The 26472-nt window shown below is 42.4% G+C and overlaps 1 protein-coding gene across 13 annotated transcripts in view; it reads left to right on the top strand.

The window, feature by feature from the left end:
- Positions 1–26472, top strand: part of ATP8A (ATPase phospholipid transporting 8A1) — a 366350-nt gene that overhangs the window by 303929 nt on the left and 35949 nt on the right. The window contains exon 16 of one of the 13 annotated variants that reach the window (XM_065233378.1): positions 2926–2995. The exons of 10 other annotated variants lie outside the window; for them this stretch is intronic. In XM_065233378.1, the coding sequence (XP_065089450.1) occupies positions 2926–2995 (70 nt within the window). 2 more of the 13 variants (XM_065233377.1, XM_065233376.1) reach the window with 2 other exon arrangements.

Genomic DNA, 26472 nt, shown 5'->3' with positions numbered 1-26472 from the left:
AGTGAGGCTCCATCAAACCTGGTTTGAAGTGGTTAAGACTAGGGTTCTGATGCATGGTCATTATCGGTGTCGTTCCTTAAGTTTGTTGCTAAGGAATCCAATTTTGACTGACAAAGGGGCGTGCCTTTGGAGGGTGTTTCAAAACTCCGAAGGGTATGAAAAGCAGGACCTTTCAATTAGAGTCGGATCCTTGCGATAAATGCGAGAATGACTACTGTAAACTAATCGAATACTTCACCATTTCTCAATAGTGATGGAGTAATACGAAATGCACTAAACTAAGGACACGGGATATGCTACAATAGATCAGGAAAAAAACCTTTATACATTGTCTTATGACATAAGATCACCACAGAAAAAAATCGAACGTTGAAATAAATTCACATTTTATATTTTTGTTTCACAAAAATTTTTTTTTTTTCAGTGTATATGGCTTTTTTTTCAAGTCAGTGTCTTCTTCTAAGACACAATTTTGATACAATAAACGGTTTTAGAGTTAGAATTTTTTGAAAAATTCAAACGTCAAAACACAAAGTTAGTCCTTTAAATTTGTCGAACCTCTTAACGGAATCCCTTTATGAAGAGCTTTGAGTGGGTTGGTTTATTTCCTTTAAATTCCGTTATAATTGCTTATCTTTTGACAGATACGCGTATTTCGTCTACTATTTGCAGACTTCATCAGTACCAAGTACTCAGGCACTCAGTGGTGTTGAGTACTTAGCACTGATGAAGTCTACAAGCAGAAGACGAAATACGCGTATCTGTCAAAAGATAAGCAATTATAACGGAATTTAAAGGAAATAAACCAACCCAGTCAAAGCTCTTCACAAAATTAGTCTTAAGTCAAAATGGTCCCGTGATTCGCGGAAAAATCATAATCTCCCATACTGAAGACATGTTGAAAGTTTCATCAAAATCGGAGGGGCTCGTGTCAAGTCGTTAGCTTATTTGACAGAGAATTGCTCATATGAATTTATTTGCAAAGTTCAAAATGCTCGTTCATACTAAACATATTATAAAAATCTTAATTCTAGTTTTCTCAGTGTCGTTGAAACTGCTACTTGTTGTTTGCTGCGGAGAAGCAAGTTTGAAATTTTCAGATTTGTAAACCTCGTAAGTCTTGAGATTCATGCTCATGAAATGGCGAAGTGTAACTAGAAAAAGGACAACACCTTTAAAATTAATCTACCATACCTTTGAAGAACTATCGATACAAAATAAATACATTTGGCTTTGCACCATTTTTTGGATAAAATGCGCAACTATAGGAACTTCACTACCGCTGGAACAGCTACCCTAGGTTCAGGGGAAATAAACCAAAACTATTCGTATGTCCTATATATGTAATATCGTATGCCATCAACACACAATCGTTACACACACAAGATCCTTACATTAATGCATTATTTGAATAATTTGATGCATATTTTCTGCTTTCAACGGAAATACTTTGGTTTATATGATTTTCTCGACTTTGCTGGAATTTTCTTTAGCGTTGCATTTGCAAAAAATCTCAACTATGAAGTGTGACTTTTCCATCACGTTTGTGTACACATTTCGAAGAGTTTTTCTTTTTCTCACTAGCTAAAATGCTTTCCAACCCATTTCCAACTTTGAGGTCGCTCCAGCTTGCTCTTCATTTTTACTTAACAAATATTTTGACTTTTGATCCGCTCGATTTTTAAGTATTCCAGCCGCGCCTAGCGCATTAAAATTAACATGATCTTTTATTTTCTCCATTTTTTGTTTATTTTCTACTCCCACCCAAATGAATCCACCCACCAACCACAACCACCACGATCACGATCAAAACCACACTCACACACACACACACATCACCGCAACCACCCTCCCCCATTGAACCTGCAAATCTATTCGCCGGAAAAAAAATAATCAAACAATAGCAGAAGCGTCGTGAAGGTCCTATCCTGGAGACGGCGAAACTCGGTGGCCCCAATGCCCGCCTGGAACCATAACAGGATCAATGTGACCGAATTGCACATCTAGGGTCCCGCCGCCTGTCGCCACTTGCATCCTCTCTCTCTCCCTTCTACGCTTGATCCTCAAAACTCAAAAGTTCCAAAGATAGGTAGTTAGCTTAACTATTAGTAGTAGTGTGTAGCTACGAGCGGATGAGGGAGTAGTTTTGGAAAAGTGAGTAGATTTCGGCTGTTGAACCTCAACCATAAATAATTGTAATACTAGGGCTGTAGCATTGCCGGTACACTTCTCAAGATTAGTCTGACCAGTTCGTACGAAACAAAACGCAACCAATCCGACCATAAAGATCTGCGTTAGATAGAGGAACGAAAAACAAGACAGAAACAATTCGTAGTTGTTAAGGACTTTGTGATATAGTTTATTTAGAACAATGGTGCAATATTACAGAAACATTCCAATCTATATTTAACTAGTTACTTAAATTCGTTGACACTGATGGTACATTTTTATTGTTGTTGAATCTGATTTGTTTTTATTTCACAAACCCCCCCGCGAAAGAAGACCACCGAAATGGGGAAAATAACTTTCTCACGGAACAACCCCATACAACCCGAAAGCCAGTTTATACCGTTGTAATCCCAGCGTCCCAAGTCCCAAATTGCAATGCCTTTGTGTTTGTTCTTAACTAATAAGTAACATATGCTAGAATTTATAGATAAAGAATGCTGCCGAAGATAAATCGAATGGAAATAAATACTATGTGCTAAAAACTTGCTTGTGTCCAATCATGTCTGTGGTAACAATTTTGCGTCGATTACGTTGGAAGCAACGTGGAATTTGGCGATGCCGTCACTTACCATGCATAAGATGAAGGTTTGTCTCGAAGGTGAAGGGTTAGCTTGCGCATTGCAACAACAAAAAAACCGTTGAACATAAATAGTCGCCACCATTGACCCCGTTTTGTGTAATGCACATTTTTCACAGGAGATACTCGACGTTTACACTGCTGGAGCCGGCTAGTAGTAGCTCTACCGATGAACGGTTCACAATTTAGGCAAACAAATTGGTTTAAGAAACAATTTTGTAAGTACTCGTGAAATGATTAGGCAGCAATCAACAATCCAATCTGCAGGCAGAGAGTAACTCACATCGCTATAAATCATATATATTTTTCGGAATTATTAAATCATTAGATGCTGTAATTATATTTTGTACATGTAAGTTTCAAGAAGAAGTTCTGAATTGTGTGTTTGACACATAAAACCTGTCAACTTTGCTTTCAGAGAGTCACAACCAGCGATTTTAAGATTCGTGAGCGTTCACTCGTTGAATTTTCTCGGATATAGCATTAAGTACGGATCATTAATTTTAATCACCTTCAGTACTTCTTTTAAACGCATTAATTACTTTTGAACTTTTGCTAGCATTTTAACTCCGACGCACCGGTTCTTTGCTAGGTCTGGCGAAGACACACCGTAGTCACCCCTCGGTGTCATGTTGGTAAACACACACTTAAAAGATTTGTAGAGAGCTAAGGCCGTTCGCAATGACGAGTTTCAAAATTGTTTTAAACTACACGACAATTCTATAATTTGAAACTGTCAAAAATAAAACTGCAACACGATCAGCGCAACGCACAGTTCTAAAAGATGTTTGTAATCATCAAGTTCCATAAACTTTACTGTTCTAAAAGAAGTTCTCCGTTTTTTGTTTGTGAAGCTCTTCGAAACATCTTTAAACACATCCAAAGAAATTCGAAACAAAGTGCCATTCGTGTTTCAAACTCGCTCAGAAATAAAACAGAATAGTCGAGCAGTTGCAAATCTGGTGCAAAATAGTGCTCGAATAATGAAACTGCAACTCAGCATTGCGAGAGGTGCGTTTCTGTTCTAGTTTCAAATTGAAACAGTCCTTACAAAATACAACAGCATTGCGAACGGCCTAAAGACGTCTGTCTTTGGAGAAGAACTAAGTATAAATGTCAAGGCTTGCTTCGATTGCTAACAGCTTCGCTTCAACACTCCTCCTCAAGCCGCAGAAATTCCCATCATCGTACGACTCTCTTCAAACTTCGTCCTCTGCAATGGTTTGGGTAATCCATCAGCGATCTGCCCCTCCGTGCCAACGTAAACCAGTTTCACCACACCACGATCCAAAGCGTCCCTGATGTAGTGATGGCGTACGTCGATATGCTTCGTGCGAGGATAATAACCACCACTCTTGGTGATTGCAATACAGCTTTGGTTGTCGCAGCGGATTTTCTCCAATCCGCGTCGCAGTAGCCGACTATGCTTGAATCGGCATGCCTGTTGTAGACCAGCTTCAAGTTTGAGTTCCACGTAAGTAACGCAGAACATGCTTCACCGCATTCCACTGCTTGATACTTGAATTATTGTTGAACCGACTGAGGGTATTCACGGTGAACAGTATGTCCGGTCGAGTGCTTTGCGCCAAATACATAAGACAGCCGACAGCTTCCTGATACGGAACATCCTTCGGGCTCGCATCCTTGGAAAGTTTCTCGCTAGTGTTCATCGGTACTTTCACTGGTTTGCACCGATCCATGTTGAACAGCTTCAAAATCGTTTCGATGTAGGCTTCTTGATCCAACGTTAGCCAAGACAGTGTTTCGCAGGTCCCAGATCTTTCATCCGGAAAGTGTTGCTTAGCTGTTGCTTCAGCATATTTTTCCATGTCTCGTCGTTGCTGAATATCATTAAATCGTCTACATAAATAGCAACAATAAGAATTTTGCCATTTTTAATGCAGAGGTAGACGCAAGGATTGTATTGCGTTGATACCAGGCCAAATCGCCGCAGAGCCGCATCCAGTTTGTGGTTCCAAACTCGGCTAGACTGCTTCAAGCCGTTCAACGCCTTGTTCAAATTGCACACCTCGGTCTTCCTTCTTCCGTCAACGAAGCATGGGGGCTGTTCCATGTATATTTCCTCGTCGAGGTCACCCTGCAGGAAAACCGTCACTGCATCCATCTGGTCGATCGTGAGGTCGTGCTTGACAGCCAGGGTGAAAAGGTATCGCAGCAAACTATAGCGAACAACGGGAGCACACGTTTCATCGTAGTCCACCCCCTTACGCTGTGAGTAGCCTTTGATGACCAGTCGCGCCTTGTGCCGTTGAACTCCTCCTGCAGCATCATGTTTCGTTTTGCACTTGATTGCCTTCCTTACCTTCGGTAGCTTGGTGAGGGTCCAGGTTTTATTGTCCGCCAGTGCGTCGAACTCCTCTTGCATGGCAAGCTTCCACGCATTGCTATCGTCCCGAGCCAATGCTTCTTGATGAGAAACGGGGTCGTCTCCTAATTCGCCATTCATGCCAGATGCTAATGCCACTAGAACGTCGTTGTCGCTCGGTCCACCAGTGGTATCGTCAACGGGGAAACCATGGAAGTCGCTCGATTCATCGGAGATTGGCTGTGAAAGTGAGATACCAGGAAGGCCAGTACTATCAACGTGAAAATCTTTGTACTTGCCTGGAAGCACGTGCTCCCGTCCGCTGCGCCTCAACACCTTTGACCGAGGTGGTTCTGAAGTTTGTCGCAGAGGGAGCACAAGGTCAGTCAATGTGGATGTGTTGGTATCGTTATCGCCGCTTGAATTATCTGCTTCATGGTTCTCGTCTTCTGTATCCGATTCGCAAGGCTCGGTCGGTTCAATTGGTATGATCGGCTCGAATACAGTCTCGAACGGTTCCTCGACTTCCAGTCTGGCAAACGTTGCCTTGCTACGCCGAGCATCGGGACCTACAGCTTCAGATGGGACTCCTTCGTCCAGGAAAACAACTTCACGGCTCTTGATAGTTAGCGCGCTCGGCCAATCCGTTTTGCTCAGGAGTGTAATCGTTGGTCGTCTCGTGTCGGATGCCCTCTTTCTGCAAATAACCTTGGAAACCATTGTTCAGATACTCCTTACCATTGTCAGTCCGTATTGTTTTAAGCTTCTTGCCGCTAGACGTTCGGCCATCACGTGGAAGTTCTTGAAAACTGCTAACACCTCGGCTTCTGATTTGGTTTTCAGGAAGTACACGAACATGCGTCTAGTTTTGTCATCGATGAAAGTAATGTAGAACCGATTACCGCCAATCGAATTCATCTCCATCGGTCCATTGATATCCGAATGAACTAGTTGTAACACCTCCGACGCACGGGATGCGCTATCCAAGGCCATAATCATGGATCGGTAATCGTCCGGGAGGCCAGCCAACAAAATCATGCCAATTCAGAGATCCGGAGGCTTGAATCCGATGCCATTGAGTTGGTGCGCTGTCGAAATTACCTGGTTCACGTATTCTTCCATTGATCCACACGAATCCAGATCCGACTTGATGAGCTTGTGGAGCAAATCGATCTGCCGAGAAAGTCCTTTGTCCTCGAATGCCGTTTCCAACTTGGTCCATGCAGCTTCGGCCGATTCCACGTCCTCAATGTGCACATAGATAAGCGGATCGAGAAGCAGGATCAGTTTCAACCGCGCTCGGAGATCCTTCTGCACATCCACCGGTTCAAATGTTCCGTCTGGTTTCTGCTTCGGCTTCACTGCATCCCAGAGTCCTTCCAGCTGAAGAAAAGTTTTCGCTGCGAACTTCCATGAGGACCAGTTGTCCCGTCCAGTCAACCTCTCGATGGGAGGAATACTTGAGGAACTGCCTTGAGAAACTCCGTTGGAATTCAAACTTGTACTCATTTTTCTATCTTCTTTCACGACAGGCCCATAACCTGTAGAGAGTAGCTAAGGACGTCTGTCTTTGGTAGTGGATAGAGGAGAAATAATTTTATTTAAGACGTTTACAATTAAGTATAAATGTCAAGCCTTGCTTCGATTGCTAACAGCTTCGCTTCAATAAGATTTTCAAATCTTTTTTTTTTTTTTTTTAAATGCGTTTATTTTTCCAGGCTCATTTGCCGTAGCTTTGCGGAGCCCATATTCATCGTTTGGGTTATAAAATTACTTAAAACTAACGTTAGTAAAGCGGGGGCTGATTACTCGCAGCTATCTCAAGGTTAGGGGTAACCAATTGTAACAAACGGATGGCAGGGTAGGGATTGGGAACACAAGGTTTTTTCGAGCAATGTGCTCTTGATCTAGAACTAAACAATATACTGGAGAAAAAGACGAACATGGGGGTACACCGATGGGGACCTAGCAACTTGAGAGAACACAATATGACGCTAACTACTAAATCCTTAGATCGATCCGTTTTAAAAAAACACATAAATTAAATTAAAATAATCGAGATCTCGGCTCGCCAAGATGTCTCTAACGGGCCGCAAAGGTTGTTTTCCTTGGGCTCTGAGGGATGCGGATAACTCGGATCCAGCAATGTAGGGTGCATGACCAAAGCACGTGGTCGATCTCGTGCTAACCACTACCACAAGCGCACAAATTGCTGCCTGCTGGTGATTGGACATGAGCCTCGACATGACACGTACAAAGTCACGGCTCATGTCCAATCCTTTGAACCACGGTTTGTTCGACACCTGTGGGAGAATAGAATGTAACCATCTTCCCAGATCACTCTCATTCCATTTCCACTTGCTGACGGGTAATTGAGAAAAATTCCGCAAACGCGATTTATCGATTAAAAATATCGCCTTCGATAGCGCCCCCGTTAGCCAACGAGTCCGCTTTCTCGTTACCCGGAATAGAGCAATGAGATGGGACCCAGACTAAACTGATGGAGCAGTTAGATAAAGTACTCAATTTAGCTCGGATTTCGGTCAGGAAATACGAGGAGTGCTTCATCGGCCTCATTGATCGAATAGCCTCCAACGAGCTAAGGCTATCAGTAAAAATAAAATAGTGATCAGATGGTAGTGAGGCAATTTGCTCTACTGCGTAAAATATGGCTGCTAGTTCCGCAACGTATACGGAACAGGGTTTTTGCAGTTGATATGAGGCGCTATGAAATTCGTTGAATACTCCAAATCCAGTGGAAGCGTTTATAGTTGACCCATCTGTGAAAAAAACTCTTATTGTTACTAACATGGTGGTACTTGTTTGCAAAAATTAAGGAAACAACCATCGACCGATGGTGATCTGGTATTCCACGGATTTCTTGCAACATGGTCAGATCAAAATTTACAGAGGAACTGTAAAAGTCTTGGAGGCAAACACAAGAGGAATTGAATGAAGAAGGGCCAATCTCCAGCGTCATGTAATCGTAATAGAGACTCATGAATCTTGTTTGAGGATTTCTGTCGAGCAGCTTCTCAAAGTTTTCTATTACCAATGGGTTCATTACTTCACAACGGATAAGAAACCGGAAGGACAGTTCCGCGAAACGATCTGTCAGTGGGAGAACACCCGCGAGTACTTCGAGGCTCATCGTATGCGTCGAGTGCATACAGCCAAGCGCGATTCGGAGGCAACGGTATTGAACCCGTTGCAGCTTCAAGATATGTGTCTTCGCCGCGGATTGAAAGCAGAAGCTACCGTACTCTAGAACCGACAAGATGGTTGTTCGATACAACCTGATCAGATCTTCCGGGTGTGCTCCCCACCAAGTTCCAGTAGTTGTGCGAAGAAAATTGATTCTTTGTTGGCATTTGTGTTTCACATACGCAATATATTTTCCCCACGTGCGTTTGGAATCGAACTAGACACCTAAATACTTGAAAGATATACTTTGAGTGATTGTTCTACCCTTTAGTTGAAGCTGTAACTGTGCAGTATGATGCTTCCTAGAAAAAAACAACCAACTCAGTTTTCTCCGGAGAGAATTCGATACCCAGCTTGATAGCCCAAGTAGACAAATTGTCTAAGGTATCTTGCAATGGTCCTTGCAGGTCCGGTGCACTTGGCCCTATAACGGACACAACCCCGTTATCTGCACGCTGCCTTAGCGAGCAATTTTCATCAAGACAACCATCAATGTATTTTACATACAAAATACAAAGAAGGGGGCTTAAACATGAGCCCTGGGGGAGACCCATGTAACTAATTCGTGAAGTTGTCGAGTTTCCATGAGAGAACCTCATATATTTCTCAGACAACAAGTTGCTCAAATAGTTGTTCATAATTGGTGAAAGCCCACTATCATGGAGTTTATCCGAAAGGACATCGATACAAACAGAATCAAAAGCCCCCTTAATGTCCAAGAAAACTGAACCCATTTCCTGTTTTTGCGCATAGGCCAGTTGAATTTCAGTTGAAAGCAACGCAAGACAGTCGCTCGTTCCTTTGCCTCTCCGAAATCCAAATTGTGTATCTGAAAGTAAACCATTCGACTCGACCCATTTGTCTAGACGAAAAAGAATCATTTTCTCCAACAATTTCCGTATACAGGACAGCATCGCGATGGGACGGTACGAGTTATAATCCGAGGCGGGTTTACCGGGTTTTCGAATGGCGATAACTCTTACTTGCCTCCAGCGATCCGGAACAATGTTGTGCTCCAGAAATTGATTGAATAAGTTCAACAAGCGTCTCTTCGTGACGTCTGGGAGATTTTTGAGCAAGTTGAACTTGATTCTATCCATTCCTGGAGCTGAGTTGTTACATGAGAGGAGAGCAAGTGAGAATTCCACCATCGAAAACGAAGAATCTATTTCGTTACTACCCGACGGAGGATCACGAACGTTGGTTTGAACCGGTACCGAATCCGGGCAAACTTTCCGAGCGAAGCTAAATATCCATTTGTCCGAGTACTCCTTGTCTTCATTAATCGTTGATGAAGCGTTTCGCAATCTCCTGCCGACATTCCAGAGTGTTCTCATGGAAGTCTCTCGCGACAAACCATCGACGAACCGACGCCAGTAACCGCGTTTTTTGGCTTTAGTCAAGCCCTTAAAGGTTTTCTCGAGGTCGGTGTACCGCTCGAAATCCTCGACCTTACCGTGTTTGCGGAAGCGTTTAAACGCGGCGGACTTCTCGCTGTTCGCGTCGGTGCATTCCTTATCCCACCACGGGGTAGGAGGTCGCTTGCGAACGGAAACACCCGGAACACGTTTCGGGCGCAGCGCACAATCGATGATGAGACGCGCGAGAAAGGAGTACTCGTCCAGCGGAGGAAGTGCGTCAACCGATTGACTGTCATCAAGAACCGCAGTCGCGGATTTTCGCCAGTCAATGTTTTTCGTAAGATCGTACGCGATGTCGACCGAGCGAGTAGAAGATGAACCATTGGTAATAGAAATTTTGATTGGCAAATGGTCACTACCGAATTACTTTCCACGAGCAATCCAACGATAGTGAACTCGAACTGAGGGAGAGGTCTAATCTGCTTACTTTTGCTGGAGGTTTGGCTACTCGTGTTGCTTCCCCGGTGTTCAGAATTGTCATTTTGAAGAAGTCGCACATGTCGTATATCAAGGTTGAGCGGTTGTCGTCGTACAGTTTCCCCCAGCCTGTACCGTGAGAGTTAAAATCTCCCAAGATCAACCGTGGCTCCGGCATAACCGTGCAGATATCCGAGAAGCTTTGACGAGAAATTGCAGTTCTCGGTGGAAGATACACTACCGATCATAAGTTGAAGGACACCTTCAAAAAACCATGCAAATATTTTTTGTTCAGCGAATCCGGCGAATCCAAACACATAAAGCAACCAACGATACAGACAAAACGGTTGCTACGACTACCATGACAAACTCGCTCTGTAACATAGCTCGATCCGAGTGGTAGAAGGATAATGATATATTGCTTGCCTGCTTTGTTGCAATATACACAGATGAGGACATAGCTAGATATGAATCGAGAAAAGACATAACAAAAAATTCCCATTAACACACGTGTATCATGTTCGGCTTTACTTCGTGAAGCAGTTTGCCAACAATTTGCTCGTTTCCTTCTACCGCCCCGAAGGAGTTGTGTCGCACGGGTTGCTTGTCATGAAAAAGAAGGAAGATGATTATATCATTATTACTTTGCACTTCTGACATAGCGTTATTATTCGGTTCGTTGATCGCTTGTCTTTTTGTCATTTGGAGATATTTTTGATTCCTTGGTTTTGTTCAATGATCTCTCATTTTACGTTCAATTTTCGATCTCCAAAGGTTATTTGAATGATATGAATGGTATAGCATAAGTGTTCTACTACTACTTTTATTTTAAAATTTGACTAACCCAATTCTGAGAAAATCAGTCACGATTCTTCAGAGTAAATTTTGAAAAATATTGTAACTTTGGGTGAACTTTTAGCACACAACATTTGAAAATTGTATTGAACAATTTGCCTACGAGAAAAGTTCCATTCAATACCTTTCAAATGATCTAAAGAGAACGAAAATTGGACGTAACATGACAGAGATATGAACATAACAAATTTGTCATGTTTTTTTGGGGATGTCCTTAAACTTATGATCGGGAGTGTATACTGAGGCAATACTGAGGCATTTACCTCGAATGTTAACCTGACATGCAACAACTTCAATGCCTGTCACCGAAGGCAGATCGATTGTGTAAAAGAAATGGAGTTTTTTGATCCCGAGAAGCACCCCTCCATACGCATCTGCGCGGTCAAGGCGAATAATGTTGAAATCGTGGAAATCAAGATCGTTTTCTGAAGAGAGCCATGTTTCACAAAGGGCAAATGCATCAGAGAGTGAGTTGTAATTGTAATTTGTAATTGTTCAGTGCATAGGCTGTGCCTTCCGCTAAGAAGGCTTATCTAGGGACCAACCCCCTAGTCTATACACCTACTGTCCTTCCCGTTGCACTCGTCAGCTCGTGCGATACTCTAGACACACATGGGTGGTCGTATCCGGGTCCTCCCCTGGGTAGGCTCGTGTCCGTCCAGGTTCTGGTACATTAACTTATCTATATGCATGGTAATTATACTTTTAAAACTCACCTTTTGATTATAATGTCGAAAATGCTGAAACTAAATAAAGGTTAGCGATCCATATAAGGTGTGTGCTGCGACGGAGTAGTAATTGAAGGAAATGAGGTTCTGATGTGAAGTATAGGTAATTCTAAATTAGGTAAATCAATTAATCATTAGCTGCTAACAGTTACTAATAAATGGGTACGATAAATCACTCATCAATGAGTATTGCCACTCCCACTGAAAAATGGGCAAAACCTTAATCATAAATGGATATTCGATTCCTACCGTGTATTTAAAGTAAAGTTAGGATCTTATCAAGCAAGCACACACCTTTTACGATTCTTATCCAACTTACGGTTTCCTGCACATACGACTTTTCCTAGATACAAGCTTCGTCCAGTATACATTGGCTGTCTCCAACCGGCATGATCCTTTCTGTCTGCTTCCTCTTGCCGGTGCAAGTTTAATTCTTCTTTTCTTGTTCGAATTTTCTTTTTCTCCTATTGATCTTCTGGTTGTGTTCCCATTTGTCCTCAGGCAGTTAATATTAGTACATGATAGGAAGAAAGAAAGAAATAGAACAAGTTAAGTGTGAGCCGCGTGCATTGGTTACTTATTTGGGTCATGGTGTTGTCTTCCCTATTTATTTGCCTCTATTCGCTCTCATTATTTGCCTCTATTCGCTCTCACTCTGGATCAACAATAGAAAAGGGCCCATTAGCACTCGCAAACAAACCGCTCCAAAGCCCCCCACTCACAAAGCGAAGGCCACCCACGCAAACCAACACCATCATCGGATAGGGGAAACTTCCACCTACACGAAGACGGTGTTGGCCCGCGTGAGCAGCCTCCGATCCGTGAGGAATGGGCCTTGGACGGTCTGCCCACAAACGCCGATGGGCCCCACTCCATTGTTGATCCAGAACTCACCCCCTTCCCTCACACTATTATGGTCGGAAAAGGGAACCCATATTTAGTAATCTATCGCGAACTGCGATGCAGAAGATATTAATAGCAAACTAATCTGGAACTGGTCTAAGACATATGACCCAGTGAGTATTGACACCTCACACTGTTGTGAATGAGCACGGACGCGAGATTTACTAGAGTATTAAATGCAAAACGCAAATTCAAAATAAAACTTGACAAGACATCGTCAATCCCCTTATTCTTGGGCAGGGTCTGACGATGTGAATCTGATTTTGATCAGTGAACGGGCCCCATAAGGTACATTTTCTCACTATGAACATGTCATTTCCAGCCTATCTGAACTATTTAATAAATGGAAACCATAACATGGGTTACGCTTCCCCTAAGCGGGCCCTCCGCATCCTATCTCTGTCTTATCTCAAATGCCAATGGTTTGAATGTATCAATATATACATTGGAAACGACGTTCAATCAAATAAACCCATACCCCACTCACTTGGCCAAGCTTCAGAATCGTCCAGTGGGCAGTGCGCTCTACACTCCAAGTTCCCTTTCTTTCAAATTCACCCCAAATTTGATATTTTACCCCTTTGAGTGTTGATTAATCACAATGAAACATTGTGACAGAGCACGGACTTGAGGTTACTAGAGTATTAAATAATCTAGGTCCTATTTAGGATTATATCTGAAAAATCCAAATTTGGCCAACGCCCACCACAAAGGGCAAATGCATCAGAGAGTGAGTTGTAAACTAAAAATTTAAATGCACCAAGTTTTGGCATAAGACTTCTACAGTTCCGCTGAAGAACAGAGATCATATCCCCGACCTCATTCGGAGAATTATCCAACAAAGGCTATGATCGATGCAAGGAAGGATCACCTAGAAGCTAGTTGCTTCAAAAGAGTTTTCTCCATTGTCAGTACTAAATTAATAATGCTCCTCGTTGAGTCAGAGATATTGAATATACTGAAGAACTACCCACAATACCAGAAAACGTGAACATGGGGACATGTTCTTGCTGATTATTCAGTTGATTTTCTGGAAAAAAAAACTGGAACATCTGGGGTTTAAGATGATCCTGGAAGTGACGGAAAGTTTTTTTTTCATAATTACAAGGTTTAAAACCCGGTGGAATGGGTTTCGGTGCACTTCCTTTCTTTTCTTTCTTCTTTTTTCCTTTTTTTAACGTCGGTCTCTGTTCCGCAATCTAGTGCTAATCACCGACGGACATCGATTTCCATCCAATGACGGCAATTGAATGTGAACGGTAACGGAACGGTAATGAAATTTCCATTACCTCTTGATTTTTCCAAGGGGGAGGCCGGTTCATACGAGTAGCCTTACGAGGCTTTTCGGTGGTGTTTTTTTTTTGCTCGTTTTCTCGTATTGCCTTTAAAGACAAACGGACTACCCTCACCGACCTCTGAGTCAGAGTCTAGATCATCAACTGGCAACATGGAGAACGTGTTACTGTTTTTAGGTGTGGTCTGAGAAGATGAAGCGGTATTCTTCAAGAGTTCTGCTAGTGTTCTCTTGGAGCGAGCTTGCAGAGACCGCTTAAGTTTTTCTCCCTGCTGTTTATACCTCGGGCAGTCAGTCAGGGTATGCAGGCTCTCCTTGCAGTACACGCATTTTGGAGGAGCTCTGCAAGGGCCCTCTTGATGCACGGATCGCAGCGTGGTTTGTTCGAGCAGTAGTCCGATGTATGACCAAGTTGTTTACATTTCGAGCAGTTCATTACCCGAGGTACAAACAGACGTACAGGCAGCCGAACCTTGACAATAGCGACGTAGTGAGGTAACGCTGAACCCGAAAAGGTCACACGAAACGAGTTTGACAAGGAATAAGTTTTTTTGGAGCCTACGACGGATACTGACTGCATTTGAAGGCAGTCCAATATCTTCACCTTCGGCAGAGCACGGTTTTTAAATATTCCGAAGGAATCGGGACCCAAGAAATCATCACTAGTCAAACTCGCTTCGGTGACCACTCCTTAAATTTCTACCTCACTACTGGGTATGTAGACTCGGTATTCCAATGAAAAAAGCTCGCACGCAACAATTTGGTTAGCCTGCTTCCGGTCATCAACGGTAACGCGCAGTTTTATTGGTGTTACCTTGAAAATATCGGTAACGGCCGAAAAATGTGTTGTTAGATCCTTAGAGATCCTCGGAATGTTCAAAGGTTTTTGTTTGGGCCGGAAAAAAAAACAACCCATGGGCCTTTCGAGGCTTCTAGGTAAGCCTTTAGGCGGGGGAGCGCAGAGATTTTCGGGGGCAATGGAGTGGGGGTGTAGGTGGACGAGGAGGAGATGATGGGGGAAAGGGCTGTGGGCGATAACTTTTCTTGGTATATGCTCCAGTATTTTTGCTGGAGAGCGAGTCAACTGGAGCGTCAAGGGTTTCCATTTCAACAACTTCCTCGAGAGTTTCGTGTGAGGTGGAATTAAGAGTTTCGTCGTCTGAGATGGAAAGCGACCATCCCCCGCCTTTATCATGTTCATCCATTGCGTTTAAATATCGCCGCAATGGTGTTTTTGGTAATTGTATATATAAACAAGTTGATATAGTTTCACTCTACTAAAGAGAAATACATAAAATAGAAGAAAAAAAAAATTAAAAAATTATTATAAATATATACTATTCACAAATTTTTGGATCACCCTAATTAAACACCAGCCTAATATGGGACCAGGGAAACAAGGGAGATGCGATACTGTCGAGAACAAAACAAGTGACACGATTTATACCTATTGCACTGAGGCCGCAGCAGACTGGAGAGACATTATTGTTTGATCCAACGGCTGCAGAGTCAATAACCTCGTTGCTGGTGTGCCTCGGTTGACTCGGTAGGCAATTTGACGCTCTTTCGTTGTTGCTAAATATCGATGGGGTGATGTACCGATAGTGGTGATGATTTTGCTGATGTTGATGTTGCGATGATGTTGAGTTAAAGCTCGACCGTAATGAAAGCACTCGGCATATCATTAACGGCTTCCTCACTCCCGCACTAGTTGTCTTAACACTAACTGTGGCGAGAAAAAAACCCTCGCGTGGGGAAAAACTCAAAAATTCAAATAATAGTGTCGTACAACGAGACCGATGCGACTTGAACGGCTCAGCGTGCGAGACGGAATGACAGTCAACTGTTGACAATGAAAGTTGGTCACTCACCGCTCCACTCAATCAGTCGTGCTGTTTACACTCTTCTTCATAGTGAGTGTAAACTCAGCAGCAATTTTTCTATCAATCAGTATTGTTGACATTCGTTTACCTATCATTGATGATAATTGTGACATTCATTTTTCCTATAGTACCCTCCGGTTCTAGCGCAAGAAACTGAAGAAAATTTCATTGATTAATATCACCTGAAGGATTCTGTTGTTTCAACGGTTGTTAGAAAAAGTAACCGTTAAACGGGGTGTCTTTGGTCGCAGGGGAGTCGTCTTTGATCAGCTCGTGCAGCGCTGAGATGCTCAGGCATCAAAATTACCTCTATCCATTATCCAATCTATCGTTGGATATTATCCCTAACCCTATCCAGATAATTTTGAAGCCTGGTTCGTTTTTGTGTCAATAAATCTGGAGAACTTTGAGATTTGAACGTATTTGATTTTGTAACCAAACACGCGAACCACCGATTTCTCGCAAATAAAAGCTCGATCTCGCAAGGAAACAATACCAAATGATATACGAATCATTCATCTACCTGACTGTGGTGTATGCTTTCGAGGTCGAGATTTTATTTGCGAGAAATCGGTGATTGGCGTGTTTTGTTACAAAAGTAAATACGACCAAATCTCAAAGTTCTCCAGATTTGTTAACACAAAAACGAAGCTCACGATCATCAAAACAACAACAATCATTACTTGTTGTCTGCGTCACACTCAGTCTTGACGTCTCATCATCTAGTCACTCAGGTTCCGAATGTCAGATATGAACGTCACTATTTCGAAGGATTGTCAGATAGCTCAACAAGTCAGTCGGGGTTTGGTGTGGTGAGTGTCATCGATGAGATTCGTTTAATTATTCTTTGGTCTATTTCTTTCGCTACGTACGCTCTCGTGACAACCGTGAGATTTTGCAACTCTGTTTGTGAGCCCAAGAAGACGTATCTTCGGTCCCAAGCTAATCGATGCACCCCTCGAAACATAGGAAAATCCACGAACCCCTCATTTTATCTGTCAAACTTTCATATCAAATCAAGACAAACATAGTGTAGTACTAGAATTTCGACTGGAATGGGGTACGTTAATCGATTTGCTTGGGACCAATAGGCTAGTCAAGTAGTGTGCCAATTTAAAATCGTTAGTTGCCACCGGTTGGTAACATGATGCCTCGCCAGTTGTCGCGAATGTGTTAATGGCGAACAAGAATTTGATAGCAGTTTCTATGAGATGTCATGTCGGTTCGTCATGGACTGAAACACAAAACACAATTACAGATTTACGTTTATTACTTGCAATGCAGCAAATTCATGCGTCCCCTTTATTGTTCTTTAGAAATGTCCTGAAGATTAACCTTAAAATTGCAAAAGGTTCATAATCATGAACACTAATTTACCAAAAATCAAAGCTATCTGACCTAGCAAAACTGATGTGAGTTTTTAATATTAATCATTTTACGTTGAAACACTAATGCAACACGAACACCACGGATATCATTGGAACAAGCAATGTTCTTAGTCGAATGACTGACAAACAATGAATGCACAACAGAACATTAGGTTTCAATCGGCGTAAAAACTAAGAATTAAGTAAGTTATTAAGAATAACAAGCTCAAATGATTAGGTCTTCAAATGCGAAGGAAACAACCGCACACCGGAGGTGATAATAATTTGTATTGTAGATAGTCTAAACTTAAGGAACCTTGTCTGTTATTTAGTGTTCGAAACAACATTTGCGTAGTTTCTTTAAGCCCTTTACAATGTAACCAAATGAGTGATCCGGAAAATTTTATTTATCTTCAGTTAAGTTACGCTTTCAGCTCAGCTGTAACACTTGAGTTTTGAATAGTTATTTTTAGAAGAAGAAGAAAAACTTAGTTAGGATATCAAATTTTTGATTTTTGAAATGCAGCTGTTTTTTGTATAAATCCAATTTAGTTAGAAATAAATTGTAATTGTTGCTGGCAAAGCTAAATCGTCGTAGAAAAAGAAAACAACGACTTGATTTTCTTCTTAATCTCTCCTAACACTGTGACCACCGATATTGCAACTGTAGCGAAGCCTACAACACTCAGTAGTAAAAGTCGTAGATTCGTGAATCCTTTGCATCTCTATAAGAAAGAAAATCAGCCCTGCGAATGTGCGACCTCATTGGCACCCCATTTTATTTAGATTCGAAAATAAATCAACAATAGATGACAAACCATTATCACCACCATTAGCAACAGCAGCAGCAAAGCCAAAAGTTTATTCACCCGTGGAACTTGCCACTCGATGAAATTCCATTTCATATTATTTATTTATATTCTATCTCTCATTTGGTAATCGTAGTGAGCGTAGCCGCTACCGTAGTAATAACGTAGTAACCTAACTAGTAGATTGTCGTTTTCTTCAGTTTCTGCCGGTGAATGTGCGTTTATTCATTTCCTTTTTCCTTTTTTTTTTTGTGATTTAGTGCTCGTACCTACCTACGTAATAGCCATGATTAAATATGAATGACCCTATTAAACTGCTCCATTTGGTCCGCATCCCCGAGTATCCTTTGTGCACGATTTTCCACTCAGTGGGAGTTGTCAGTCATCATAGTTAATTGTTTCCATTGACCCCAGTATTCGAGCAAATTATGAATGACTGACGACGGCAAACAGGTTCTCAGATTAGAGGATTCCTGTTCAGACCTACAACATCGGAATGCGAATGAAATGTTTTGTTGTGATTGAACTAACCCGCTATGCGTAGATATATGCACACGGTGCATATGAGTCTGCTGAAACGATTGCCAATCATATCACATGATGATTCAATATTGAAAGTGTAGCTTACCAGTGAATGCCTCCGTAGCTATCCGTTTCATATAATTTGATGACATACATTTACTTGTTAGATATTTTTTTTAACTGTTTACAGCGATTGGTATTGATCATAGAACGATCGGTCGAAATATTTCGTCAAAGGCTTCAATATTCCTCAAGATACAAACATCAATATAGAGATTAGCAGTGAAGAGTTGGACTTTTCTTAGGTCAGTCGGTAAAGGCGCAGCTACAAAGCAAGACCATGATGGAGGCGGCTGGGTTCGATTCCCGGTCCGGTCTAGGAATTTTTCGAGTTGAAAAATTTCTCGACTTCCCTGGGCATAGAGTATGATTGTACTTGCCACACAATTATACTAGTGTAAAAATCATAAAGCTATAAAAAGCTCTCAATTAACAACTGTGGAAGTGCATCTATAACACTAAGTTGAGGGCCGCTAACAGCCCGGCAGTTAACATCGTAATAGGAAAACTACTGTCAATATGATTTCCGAAGAGAAGGAACGAGAATAAAATACCAAGCCATCAGCGAAAGCATGGATTAGCAGTTTCTAGTTATATTGGTCGAAGCATGGATGCTAAAATCGATTTTTTGAGAAAGTACGCAAAAAAAGACCTGTAATTCGATATTCAATAAGTTTAAAAAGTTCATTAATGGTTGCTTTACAATACTTTTATTAAAACTTCAAAGTTACAGCATTCCATGGTTACATTTCTCAAGTTTGAACGAAATCTCGAACCTTTCTCTTAATGGAGGCCATCAGCGCCCGCACAGAGGAAACGGACACGGAATCAGAGAAATTCCTTCAATTTGCCCATATTTGCTGGATGTCCTTGACTGCCCCGCCGCTTCGTTGAAGTCGCTGCTTTGAAATTGTACAAAATTGTGAAAGCAGAGCTCTTCCAATTAACGTGTGGTTTATTTGAAGGACAGTTTGATAAATGGAACAGAAAAATGAAAAGTCAAATAAGCAGGACTACTGAGATGGAATTAAACGATTGCTTCTGGCGTCCAGGTTCCTTTGATATCATCCCCTCTCAATCGTGTAGCCCTAGACTCATCCGTAGTTCTTGAAAGCGTCCAGAGCCCAATGGCTTGGTGAATATGTCAGCTAATTGTTCGCGAGTACCAAAAGATTCCACTTGGATGCGTCCTTCGGCAATATGATCCCTGATGAAATGGTGTTTGACATCAATGTGTTTGCTTCGTTCTGTCTCCAAGTTATTCGCCATTCCAATACAGCCTCTGTTGTCCTCGAATATGGTGACAGGTGTTTTCGGATTCTTATCCTTCATATCTTCAAGTACTCCAGATAACCACAGGGATTCTGCAGTAGCGGCGCTCAGAGCTACATATTCGGATTCACTTGACGAAATAGCAACTGTAGTTTGCTTCTTGCTGCACCATGATATCGTTGATCCAAACACCTTAAAGACGTATCCCGTGATTGATTTTCGATGTTCATTGTCGGCCGCCCAGTCAGCATCAGCAAATCCAACGAGCGGACGGTCGTCATTGCGTTCGAACTTCAATACAGCATTGGCACTTCCCTTCAGGTAACGAACGATTCGCTTCAAGCACTGCCAGTGTGTTTCTGTTGGTTTTTTGCTGGTAGCGTCCCAGATACCCTACTGGAAAACAGATGTCCGGCCGAACTGCCTAGTAGCTCCCTGTAGGGTTCTTCAGTTGGCGTCCCCTCTCGCTGCAATTGCAGTCCCTTCTCCATTGGTGACTTAGCTGGATTGCATTCAGCCAGTCCAAAACACTCCAAGACTCTTGCCACGTGCGCCTCTTGCGAAAGTTGAAGAACTCCTGTTTGCCGATCGTACGCTATCTTCATTCTCAGAAAGTGGTGTGCTTCTCCACAGTCAGTCATGCTGAACACAGTCGAAAGCTTCTCCTTCATACGTGCGATGGATTCCAATTTCCTCCCTGCGATTAGCAAATCGTCCACATAGAGTACAACGTACAGCTCGTCTCCTTCTTCGCATCGTGTGTATAGGCAGTAGTCATGGCGGGACCGCTTGAAACCCATCTTGACTAGTTCACTGTTGAATTTTTCATTCCAGCATCGTGGAGATTGCTTCAATCCATACAATGATTTCAGCAACTTGCAGGTCATATTTGCTGGAGCCTGGACGCCTTCAGGAACATCCATATAGATATCCTCCTTCAAATCTCCATGCAAGAAGGCAGCTAGGCGCCTACAGCTAGCACAGTCCGGATGGTTGGTAACTTCGCCACCGGTGCATATGTATCCTCGAAGTCAACTCCATAACGCTGCAGGTAGCCCTTCGCTACTAGTCGGGCTTTATATCGAGCGGCCTGGCCATCTTCGTCTTCCTTCACACGGAATATCCACTTGGATTGGAGAGGTTTCACGCCACGTGGACAGGGCGTCATCTTCCACTCACCGTTCGCCTCCATGGATCGCAATTCGTCATCAACAGCCTCCAGCCATTTCATACGATCGCAGCGGGCTTCGATGTCACTGTAGCATTGAGGAGCATCTGTGGAATACGAGCCAGCAAAAGTTGCTCTGTAACCGGTGAAGAAATTTAACAACTTACCGGGGAGCTTGCGCTCCCGTTCGCTGCGCCGCAACATCGCTTGTCCTTCGGACTCGAGTTGTTCTAGTTGCGAAGGGAGCGCTCCGGTATCATCCGCCTCCAAAACGTCTGCATCATCAGCAATCGGAGTATTCTCACGTGACATCGGCCTCTCTTCAGGTGACGGTTCCATTGAATCACGAACGACTTCCCCCTCTTGCAGAATAATGAAAAGTCAAATAAGCAGGACTACTGAGATGGAATTAAACGATTGCTTCAGGCTTCCAGGTTCCTTCGATATCAAATAGCAAAAGTGTTAAAATTCCCAAAGGCAACGGTAAGTCTTGTAATGAAACGTTACAAGGATACTCTGAGTGTGGATAGAGCTCAGCGCATCTATCATAAGGAGGAGAAAGGTGTTGAGGTACGTGAAGAGCAACGCAAGTGTCTCCATACGTGATTTGGCAAAGAAATTCGATTCCAACTTTTCCGCCGTGCGTAACATCCTTTCAAGAGAAGGATAAGTCTTTTTGTGCCAGTAAACATCCGAATCGCTCCCTGAAACAAAATTTAGTGGCAAAAAACCGAGCACGGTTACTATACGAACGAGTTTTGACGAAATTTGATGGCTGTATTTTAATGGATGACGAAACATATGTCAAAATGGATTATAAACAAATTCTCAGACGAAAATTTCACCTGGCAACTGGTCGTGGGGATGTCCCTTCCAGGTGTAAATTTGTTTTCGCTGATAAGTTTGCTCGGAAACTAATGATTTGGCAAGGAATCTGCAGTTGTGGCCTTAACACCAAGGTTTTCATCACATCTCACACAATGACGTCGAAGGTTTACATTAAAGAGTGTCTGAACAAGCGGATTTTACCCTTCATTCGGCAACACAAAACCAACGTTATATTTTGGCCGGATCTAGCCAGCTGCCACTACTCTAAGGAGGTACTAGAATGGTATGCTGCAAACAATGTTAATTTCGTCGCCAAAGGGATTAATCCTCCGAATTGCCCTGAGTTCAGACCGATCTCAAAATATTGGGCAATTGTCAAGCGAAAACTTCGAGGATGCGGTAAAGAAGTGACAAATGCACAACAAATGCGTTTAAAGTGGAATAAGTTCGCCGGTACAGTGTCACCAGCGACTGTGCAGATCATGATGGCATCGATCACAAGTAAAGTGCGACAGTTCGTTCGAAACGGTGAAATGTAATCACTTGTTATACATCGAAAGCTGAATAAATACTCTTTTGTTTGACTTTTTGTTTTTTTTTTTGTTTTCATCAATTTCTTCGTCAATGAATCATCAACAAATGCCTGTCAAACGTTTTTTGTTCCAACCACCAGGGGCGCGGTGGTGTATTAAACCGTGTGTCCAGATTTACATTGAATCGAGCTTTAGTGGTTAACAGTAGGATGATGCCAAACGTACCATTTAAGCAAAATCATGAATTGCTGGTGTATGGAAGCTGAAATCAAGGAGAAAATAACGGTGTATGGTTCATTACCATGTTCTTCAAAACGATGATTTTTCATGATTTTCAAGGTATTTTTTAAATCGATTCCAAAATGATAGCGGGACAAAACGACTAATTCATTGTGAAATATAAAGACATAAAGAAACTCAAGGAGGAACCCAGAAGCACTTGGGGGGGAAGTCGAGAAAAAAAAACTTCCAGAAAAAGTTGGGCAATCTTCCGGTCGTAAGAAACTGCCGGGGAAAATTGTAAGATGCTTTTTGGGAAAAGTCAGAAAAAGCTTAGGATAGTAGTCGACAGGCACTTTCAGAGTAAGTCGGAAGAAACTTCCAGGAGATGTCGAAAGGAACTTCCTAAGGAGTAATTGTAAGCGTAATTGCCTCTCACCCCAAAAGGCCTGGGTTCAATCCCAGTTAGTGCCACCGGAATTTTCTGAGGTATAAAATCTCTGATCACGCCTTCCTTCGTTGGTCCCCTGTCCATGAGTTGATGGGTCGATAGATAGGGTCCAGGTGTGGGAGCTGCCTCCTTGGCGCCGGTAGCATTAGTACTCAGTACGGAAAACAAGATCGACCGAAAACAAATCTAGAAAAAAAAAGCCATAAAAATCTTTTTGGGCATGTATGCTTCTGGGGATAAGCATTTCTTGAGGCCTATTCTGCGCCACCAGTGAGGTGACTCTCCATTTGATTTTCACTCTCGGTAACTTTTGTCACCTCACTAGTGACAGCGAGTCACCAAGAATATGTCTCCTTATTCAGCCGCTGGATGCCAGTCAGTCACTGTTTGGGCCGCACCTCCATGGTGGGCAGACAATCGAGTTTGGCGAAGCATTTCCTCTATCGCCATGCAATGACTAGAACGTTAAGGATTAAAAACCAGGACATCACAATATCAACTTCAATCGACAAAATCGGTGTGACGAAGAGACTGCTAGCTTTCTTTTTCTGTTCTGAAGTCGAACAGCTTATCAGCATTTTAGAAGCTCAGTCGGAGTCTACCAGTGCTGATAAAAATCATTCCTTCTACACTCAACTTAGATGAAAATCAAGACAACCTTAGCAGATAGACCAACTACCTGGGTGAATTTGAATTTTTACATAAACACATTCTTTTGATCAAGGCAACCTCTGAGTATCAAAGTCAACATTTATTTTTGTTCATTCGTGGCTGGATGTTTATTATCGCCTGTGTTGTTTTCATATTACACAAATAGGGTTTTTGATCTAATTTCCGTCCTACTAAGGACATCCCGCACTTTACCACGCTTTTTGGAAAGGGTTTGAACAAAACATGGAATGTTTTCATCAAAAATGGCTTCTAAATTTATCCACCTTTCCATACGTACCGTCGGATTTGATAAAGAGTCAAACAATGTTGAGATATTATTAAAAATCTAACACTGCTTCTTGCTTCTAAATTCGTCCTACGCGTTTCAATTCCGTCCAAACGCATTGAAACGCCATTAGATTTTCTTCGTCCTACGGATAAACGGAGAAAAAGGGGACTAACGCATCGGAACAAACGTATTATTGTTTTGTGCATTGTGAAATCATTGATATTATTGATGATTTCTGCTCGATATAACGGAAATGGGCGATTACGACGAAGTAGCGCTCTTCCCTATAGCGCTGTAGAACATGTTGTGTTGGTTTCTATACACAGATTGGTGGAAAATTATTGCCTCATGCTGAATTGTTGATAATATCGAGGTTTTAGGCTCTGGAGTCGACAATATTCAAAATAATCATTTTGCCCAAAATGAATTTGATTATTTTGCTTGATCGCTTCTGATATTGACAATTTTGGGTTGGATAATCAATTAGTGGTGAATATCAACAAACGCGTACTCGTCGATGTATAATGAAGACATTTGTTCGTTTCGCTCGTACTTTACAGCGAAGATATTCAAAATGAATGCAAAATCCTCGGTTTTTCGGTTCGCTCTCGATAGTGTGGGTGTATGAGATCAGAAGATGGATGTTGTTGAATTTTCGGGGGAAACTGTCGGTTTTGTTGACTAATTATTTTTAGGTCAGGCCGCCGTCAACGGCAATGATAATTCTATCGGTATTGGCGGGGAAAAGCAGAGACCTATAGAATGGTAAGGAAACTCTCTCGTTTATGTGGCGACTTATAAGCAGAGCTTTGCATTTTAAAGCCGGTAGCTGAAGTTTGAGGCCTCCGCTTGCACGAGCACGAGTCAGCTGATTCATGGGTATCCGCGTTGGTATGCCGCTCCAGAGGAATCTCCCCATCCCTGTTGTAATTTTCGTAGTGGGCATGCTGTACGGAGAGAGAATGGATGCCAAATACCATACCTTGAATGTTACGAAAGTGTTGAGAAGAATAACTTTTTGGTGTATTGTCAACGAACGCATCGAGTTAAGCCAGATTCTGTGAGAAAACTTTGCTACCATACTATCCCAGTTCAGTTTTGTCATCAGGCGAATTGAGTTTACGAATATTACGGAGCGTTGGATCGAAAAGGACATCGATAGATGCCCGTTGATGAGCAGTCGAGACGAGAAGAGATTATCAATCCCACCGAGCAAATCGACTAGGCCACAATGAATTCCGAGCGAGCACATGGTTCTGTGTAGGTATGATTGTGGCACTCGATCAAACGCGTGGTCCAGATCAAAAGAGATCATTTTCGCTCTCTGCTTCCTTTGGATGAACTGTGCCAAACGGTCTTTCAGTGAAAGTGTGACTTGAAAAATATTATGAGGAGTGTTTGCACATTTTTGTGCTGGGCTGAGCAGGCGGTGGACTCTCATCACATTCTCCAGGCGTAGCTTTAAAATACGGGATAGTATTTTGAAATCAACATTCAATAAAGAGATAGGTCTGTATGAGCGCGCGGTTTCATCTCCGCCTTTCTTTTTGACCAGCACGATCACTCCATCGACGAATGCACAAGGAAATTCTCCTGTCAGCGCTTCGTTTAAGATTGAGTTGAGTTCTCTATGGATGATATCGAAAGTCCGGTGGTAGAATTCATTCGGGATGCCATCGGATTCCGGAGATTTTCTAGGTGTGCTCGTGCGGATTGCTTCGTTGGTTTCATCGTTTTCGGGAATAATTCTATCGCACCCGAACTGGTCATCGCCGTCCACGTTCGTGATTTCTTCTTTTGCGTAAAGTTCCGTGACGTACTGCAGCAGGTGTTGTTCGATTTCTTCGGACTAGTTTATTATTTCGTCATCACCATTCCGCAACTCCGTAATTGTTGTTCTTTTCCTCTTTCTCTCACCAAGATGGAAAGTAGATATCTCTTAACCTGCGACGAATGTTTCGTTAATCCGCATGAACATGTGTGTGAATTGACGCTGTAGTAAAAGCATTTTCCCTTTGATGTAGTTGATGGTGGTGATTGTATTGGGTGTCCAGCGGATAATGGAGTTCTAACGATGAAAGGGTAAATTTTGACTTACGGCCTTTACAAATGATAAACGAAGAATCACTGGAAACATTATTCCGTAATAATGCTAGGTCGGAGCTGAGTCGGAGTCGGCAACTGTTTCTTGAAGAGTCGGAGCCTTTTAGAAGTATTCTCAAAACAGTTCTCACCTAATGCCAATCGACTTTGTTCTGAAAACTACAAACGATAATTATCTAAAAGTATCACTTAGATCGATTCTATGACAATACCAATCGTTTCAGTAGACCGTACTTCAAGTAGTTTTAACAATCTCCGTAGAACCGTAGTATCACAGTACTGTAGATATGAACTAGCCCCCTTTAAAATCCCCTACATCATACCCCAATAAACCCTGTCGGCAAACAAGCTCACCTCGAAAGC

Source organism: Ochlerotatus camptorhynchus, unplaced genomic scaffold, assembly GCF_037179485.1.
Source record: "Ochlerotatus camptorhynchus isolate MF236.1 unplaced genomic scaffold, CSIRO-AGI_Acam_v1.1 ptg000401l, whole genome shotgun sequence".
Taxonomy (NCBI): domain Eukaryota; kingdom Metazoa; phylum Arthropoda; class Insecta; order Diptera; family Culicidae; genus Ochlerotatus; species Ochlerotatus camptorhynchus.
This window is presented reverse-complemented; position numbering and strand designations above follow the sequence as displayed.